Source organism: Camelina sativa, chromosome 9, assembly GCF_000633955.1.
Source record: "Camelina sativa cultivar DH55 chromosome 9, Cs, whole genome shotgun sequence".
Taxonomy (NCBI): Eukaryota; Viridiplantae; Streptophyta; class Magnoliopsida; order Brassicales; family Brassicaceae; genus Camelina; species Camelina sativa.
This window is the reverse complement of record NC_025693.1, coordinates 5,336,451-5,343,457: the sequence shown is the minus strand read 5'-3', so window position 1 is coordinate 5,343,457 and position 7,007 is coordinate 5,336,451. Positions and strand designations below refer to the sequence as shown.

General features: G+C 35.1%; 1 protein-coding gene across 1 annotated transcript; it reads right to left on the bottom strand.

The window, feature by feature from the left end:
* LOC104710550 (prohibitin-4, mitochondrial-like) lies at window positions 4,046-5,672 on the bottom strand. The gene is made up of 3 exons (XM_010427171.2): window positions 5,278-5,672; window positions 4,425-4,968; window positions 4,046-4,233 (listed from the first exon to the last, which is right to left on the bottom strand). Exons 1-2 carry the CDS (start codon window positions 5,587-5,589, stop codon window positions 4,441-4,443), a joined length of 840 nt encoding a protein of 279 aa, XP_010425473.1. The 5' UTR covers window positions 5,590-5,672; the 3' UTR covers window positions 4,046-4,233; window positions 4,425-4,440.

Here is a 7,007-nt window from a genome sequence, read left to right as displayed (position 1 = left end):
AAAAAAAAAAAAAAAAAAAAAAGTCTATAGTATAAGCTCCTAAAACTGTCCACATAGGATTTTAAACAACATATCGCATTACTCCATGTCAACCTCCATGTCAGCATTAACATTTGGTAAAAGTCAAAATTTACTTCTTTCCTTACTCTATGTAACCATAAAAGAAAGACATAAATATTTTTGTAAATGTTCCCAATTTAAGAGATTTTTGTTATTTAAAATCCTATATGAACGGGCCACATCTTAAGAAAATTTTACCAATTGGCGTTGATATAATAATTAAGCTGCGCAAGTTATTTATAAAAAATAAATAATTAAGCCGCGCCGGCTATTTATTAAATGTTAAATTTCATTTTGTTTTTTGGTATGTACATATTCACCAAAACGATCAAAACATAATTCTATATTTGTCTTAATTTCCATTCGTATCTCTAATACAATCAAGGAAGTTTTCTCTACCTTTTTTATGTTGATAATAACATTGTATCAATATAAATGTCAAATCTAATAATGAATCTAAATTATATGTTAGTGTTCCATTTATTTATGAAAAAAAAAAAAAAAATTAACATGGATTAGTATTTAACTTTTTCTTCTTTTCATATATTTTTTATTAATATAAGTATTTCAGCATAAAAATTTATGTTAACATAACTTTTTTATAAAAATTGTCTCATGTTTGCAGTATATAAATTCTCGTCATGGAAAAGCAAGGGGGGGGAGAGAATCTCAAACCCTAACTCTTTGTAACTTGAGATTATGTGGCAGAGAGTCATTGAAATTGTCTCCTTCGTGACGTATGGGAGCTTGAACCGTTGTTGTATGTTGCGTTGTTGCCGTTATTTTGAGTTTGTATCACCGTCGTGAGTTCTCCATCAGACTCCATCGAATGCAGAGAAACAAAGGACATGGATTAGCAGAGAGAGACGTGAGCTGAGGGCAAGGACTATTATGCTCCTTGGTTAGGAGATAGAGAGACGGAGCGGAGGTGGTGAAAGCCATTGGTGGGACTGTGGCTCATGTCGTGGTTGTGGTAAGTCTTGATGGTGTTGGAGGAGCCAAGACAGGTCAGATCTGAGAAGGGAAAGGGGAAGAAGAGAAAGAAAGTGAAAGGAAGATGGAGATAAAAAAGGCTATGTTGAGTAGCCAACTTTGGGGGATCTCCGGCGCCGTATCTGATGTCTTCCAGGAAAGTTAAATATATCGGTGTTATATCCGACAAGCCAGGATTGCATAGAAACTGACAGAGCCTCAATAGGTATTAAACTCAAGGAATTATCCGTGTTACTTCCTGCAGAAGAAACAGCTGGAGTGGTGCAATTTTTGTTAAGTATGGAACATGAACAGTTCCAAGATGAGTTATTGAGGGCATCTTAATGAGGTTGTAAGGATGTTCGATCAAGCTGAAAATTTGTGGAGAGACTCGTGGTAGTATAAGCTCCATAATCAACGGTGAAATTGCTAATGGAATTGTTAGTTTGTGTTTTATTTGAGGGTTGTTATGGAGGCTTTGTATATATGGAATGAACAATGACAATTGACAAGTTGTATTGTGGGTTGGGCAAACAATCTCAGTTTGAGCTGAAACCTTTTTGGTGAATAATAATCTTCTTACTTTGTCTTGCATTGGTCCTTAAATATAATAATCTTCTTACTTTGATTATAATTAAGGATGTTAGCTTTCATTGCTTTCACTCTTTCTATTGCATTGGTCCTATAAAATTTCTGAGCCACGCGGTTTCCTTTTTCATTAGTAGCATATTGAGAATTTAACACAAGAAAAAATTTCACTGCAAAGGGATTTAATGCTTCATGTGCGATGGCAGAATCCTTAGCATGTTTGAAAGTAAATATTGGAAAAGAGTTATTACTCAAAAAAATCACAAAAATTATAGTCTGAAAATTTTGATTTTGTTTTTTGTTATTTATTAGATGTATGTTATCACCAACACCAGTTTAATTGAATGAACTTCTAATTTAGCTTATAGCTTATAGCTTCTATTTATAATTTTTATTTAGCTATAGCTATAGCTTCTAACTATACCAACACCAGTTTTAGGAGCTTATAGTTTCTATTTATAATTTTTAAAACTAGGTATATGAATGAACTTTTTGCATTAATAGTAATTTAATTTTTTTATAAGATAATATATCATAATTTTCATCAATCGCATATCATTTTTACCAAAATATATTAAGTAAACCCACGCGTAACCTGGATTCAAAACCTAGTAATAATAATAAAACAAAGCTCAAAGGAAGATAAGAATAGAATAAGTCTGGGGAGAAAAAGGAGTACAACAAATTGTAAAGATATTGTCTTGCTTGTTATTGTATTGTACGAAAATGAGTCTAGAAGGTTCTTGACATTGATCAACTGGATAGGTCCCAGCGATGAAGGCTTAATGGAGGAAGTTGTGAAATCTTGTTCGAATTTGGGATGCTACGAATGTCTACGGAGAAGTACATGGTGGCTCAATTTGGATTTTTTTCCTAAGCATATGGTTTATGGTTTCGATGATCACGGCATTACTTTAAAAAGAAAAAGAGTTTCCGCGTTTTCAAACCTTTTCCACAAATTAAGTTCTTGATTTGTTTGAGGGCAAGCAAAGGCTAAGTATGAGTGAATATCAACCTAACAGAAGCCACACATTAACCAGACAAGCCATTAGAACATCCTCTTCTTCATCGCCTTGATTCCACGATCACACTTTGCCTTTACCTGCACCACAAACAACAATTGAGATGCATGAATATCATCAAAAATACTCAGTGAGACAATCCTCTCATCTACTGAGCTATACACACAAGCAATAAGATCTACATTGCCACAATCAACAAACAACAACAAATCAAGCAATACACGATGGAAACAAAGCATCAGCCGCTTGTTGAGGATGGTGTCGATAGACACCAGCGGGTGTCGACCAAAACTGGTCACAAGGTGTTAACTGACACCCAACTGGTGTCAACGACACCTACTCGACATCCCCAAAATCCTAGCAGTGTCGACTGACACCTCCACATGGTGTCGACCAACACTTGCCAAATCCCTCGCTCTGTCCTTGCCTTGGTGTCGACTGACACCAATGTCGAGCATCGATCTCCTTCAATCTCCAACTCTGATTTCTGCCTCCAAACACCTCACACGCGTCCAAGGCATTCCCTGGAGTGAAACCAAGCCACAGGAATCACGAGAAAACACACAAACACCCAAAGAAATCAATCAAACAACTCATAGAATCATAGAAAATAGAGATCTTAGCTTAGATAAGTAATGGTCATGCACTCACTTTTGAACGAAAGAGTTTTATAGTCTACAACCACGTAAACAGCCTCCTAGCAAGCTCCTACTGCGTCTTTAGCCTGAGATTTCCACCCACAGGGACCAATCTCTCAAGAACAAGCAATGGACTTCTCCAAAACTCACAGAAAACCTTTTCACTCTTCTTTTCTTTCTCGGAACGACAAAGAACGACTATAAAACCTTCAAATCAACTTTTCCTTTAAATAACATGGTTTAGAGTTTCTCCTAACCAAATCGTTTCAGTTCGGCTATTTAAAACAAATCGACCGAACTATAATTTGTTGGTATCGATCGACATCCATCTTGAAACCAACGGCATACCCACATAGAGGTCAGCGAGGTCAAGTGATCTGGGTAAAATATTGATATAAAACTTTTTCAAATTTAAAGTACTGAAGTTCTTGTAGCAAAGTTTGTTTTCTTCAGTAATTTACTCTGTAACCCAGGTTCAAGACTCCCAAACTACACCAATAGTCAGTTTAGTTTAACTGTGTTGGAGACGGCGAAATAGGAATTGCAAAAGAGATACCAAACATTCGTTTGTTTTTTATTAAAAGTAAATCATAACTGGCGGCAAATTCTTGTGTTGGTTGCTAACTTCGAATTACAGTTATCATACATACGTGCATTAATCGGTTTTTTGTAATCATCATCATTCATGACTGATATTTAAAAATTATTTAAATAACAGAAAATATAAAAAAAGGTTGAAGTAAAAACTTTACTCATGTTACCGAATAAGCTAGGAGATCTACTCATATTGAGAATATTAGCGTAGAAATGAGAGAATCGATAAATTTAATATAATAAACTTTTTATCTCAAAGAGTTAGAAAAGATATAAAAATCTAACGGCTCAATAATAGTCACATTGAGCAACAACGTTAATCAACTTCACACAACTCCGGTCCATCGTTTTTTCCCAACCTGCCAATACAACGAGGCCAAACAAGTAAGCCAGACGAATCCTAGAATAGCAATCATGAATACAATTAAGCAAACCATCCACTCTTAGTTCAACCAAAACTAATAAAGTGAATGCCGCCCAAGTTCATGGGAGTTAAGTATCCCAGTCCAAATCCATTTTCTTTTCAGTAAAGGAGTTGGAAATAGCATACCAATGTTAGAGCAAGCTCAACGACCAGCATTAAGGGAAAAGAGCATGCTTTGTCCACCAGGTAAGTAAGCCACGTTCGGAGACCTAGCCAGTGTAGCTGCAACCTCCCTTGAAGCCTCAATCCTCCGAAGCTCGATTAGTCCCATTCCTGCTTTAGCTGTTGCATCTGAAATCAACTGAGCAGCTTCACTCTCACCTTCAGCTCTTATAACCGCAGCTCTCCTTTCTTGATCAGCCTTCATCACCACAAACTTTGACCTTTCCGCCTCCTGTTGAGCCACTTGCTTCGCCTCAACAGCCCTCGAGAACTCTGCACCGTACGATAAGTGCGTGATAGCTATGTCGTCGAGCTCAATGTTGAATTCCCTGGCACGCTTGACAAGAGCATCACGAACTAGTGCTGATACTTGAGGACGCTCAGTGAGAAGCTGATCAGCATTGAACGTAGCCACCACAGCTTTCAAGACCTCATTTCCAATTGATGGAAGTACCTTCTCCTCATATTCTAGACCCAATGTTTGGAAAATTTTCGGCAGACCTGAAACCTTCACAATGAACAAACCACATTACCACCCACTCTTAAAGTTCTGAATCACCAAAAGCTTCTTCTATATATATATATATATATATATATATATGAGTAACATAACATCATCCAAGAAACCAAAATATGCATACGGATTAATCCCTAAACCCCTAGATCTTGTCCACGAAATCAAACACACTAGTATCGAGAAATCATTTGCTAAAATCGAATACCTGATCCATACTAGGGATTTTTATTAACCTGATCTAAACCCATACGGATGTTAAAATTAATTTCACAGGAAGAATCAATCAGAGTGTAGTAGTACCTCAGGGCGAAAGAGAACACGAAGGGTGAGATTGACCATCTGAAGATCCTTGGTACCAGATTTGGAGGAGAAAGTGTGAGGTTTCGTACGGATATCGTAGATGTGAGGCTTCTGAAGCCAAGGGATCAAGAAATGAGTCCCTTCACCGACAGTCTCATCCATCACTCCCCTGAACCTATCGAACAACACAGCTCTCTCGCCACCATCAACCGTGTACAGCGAATTGTTCAGTGCCGTCGCCGCCACACCTATCCCGAACGCCGCCTTCCCCAACTTCGTCAGTAACGATATCGCTGCTTGTTGATTTGCCATTTTTGTTCACCACCACCCGAAAGAAAAAAAAAGCTTCGAATCGGAAGAAATTGAGAAACAAGAGATTTTGGGGGTTTGTTAGGGTTTATGAAATGATTTGGAACTTGGAAGAGAGGGTTATTTTTTTATTTTATTTTGCCGACAATTAGTGGATATGGGCTTTTCTTAAAAGCCCATTTTATTAACTACTATGGCCCACTATTAATTCCATGAATATTTGGGAGGAAGTAAAATAAATATAGAAAACAATGGGAAAAAAACAAAATGAGCAAAGCACAATTACAATTTGACTATGATGATCGATTCTGCACATTCAAATTAACTTTGAAACAAAAATTAATTACTAGTGAGTATTTTTTTTTGAATTTATAAATAACATTACATGCCTAAGTTTGGTAGAAAACAAAGAGTAAAATGATAACCACGATGTGTAATTAGTGTCAACTGAGTTTGCTAATTAGACTCTTTTTTATATTTTTGGTTCAACTGCTACTAGACTAGTTGTCATAAAAACATACAAACCATTCTCACAAGAAAAGAAAAAAAAAAGTAATTAAACCTTTTTATTATATTATATCAAAAAAACTTGTAGCATCTAATAAAATGATGTTTCATCATCCCGTAGAATGATGCAAAAATTGTCATAATAGAGACTGATAAGCGACGGAAGAGATTAAGAAGATACAAGCCCGTTTCTACCTATAGGCAAATGCGAATGGTCCATTAACAATTTTGAAAAATTCCTTTAGGCAAAAATGCCCAAATTTTGCAAAGAAAAAAAAATTATTAGAAGATTTTTGTTTCTTTTTTTTAATTTTGCCAAGGGCCCAATTATAGTTTAAGATGGGTCTACGAAGATAGGTTTGCAACGCGTTATTTATTTTTTTTTGGCCAAAAACAAAACAAAACAAAACAAAACAAAAATCAAATGAAAAGACCAACGATTTATGATATTAATAATTTATGTGTTTGTTATTTAATGTGCTTGAAATTTGGGTATTTGTTATTTGTTATGTGTATATATATATATATATATACACACATATATATATTAACAATTTGTGTTATCATAAAATACAAACCGTTTTCACCAAAAAATAATAATTGAACTTTTTGCTTATATTATAGTTAGTGTATTTTAATGAAACACAAAACGTCCTCACCAATATATAATCAATGGGATTATTCTGATAAATTGTATCATACGAAACACATTTAAACGGTTCGACAATTAAAAAAAAAAGAAATATTAATCCCTTGGTATCGTTCTTTCAACTTTTTTGACTTTTAATTAACATCATCTAAATAAGTACGGTAAATCAAGCAAAATACCAAATTTGATTACACATTCTTTTTGTCTTTGTTAGAGAAAACTATATATATATATATATATATATATATATATATATATATATATA

Excerpts from the sequence above, each read along its gene's own strand:
- LOC104710550 (XM_010427171.2), bottom strand. The coding sequence starts at position 5,589 with ATGGCAAATCAACAAGCAGCGATATCGTTACTGACGAAGTTGGGGAAG. Across the intron at positions 4,969-5,277 it reads GTGTTCTCTTTCGCCCTGAG|GTTTCAGGTCTGCCGAAAAT; the intron begins GTACTACTACAC and ends TTCATTGTGAAG.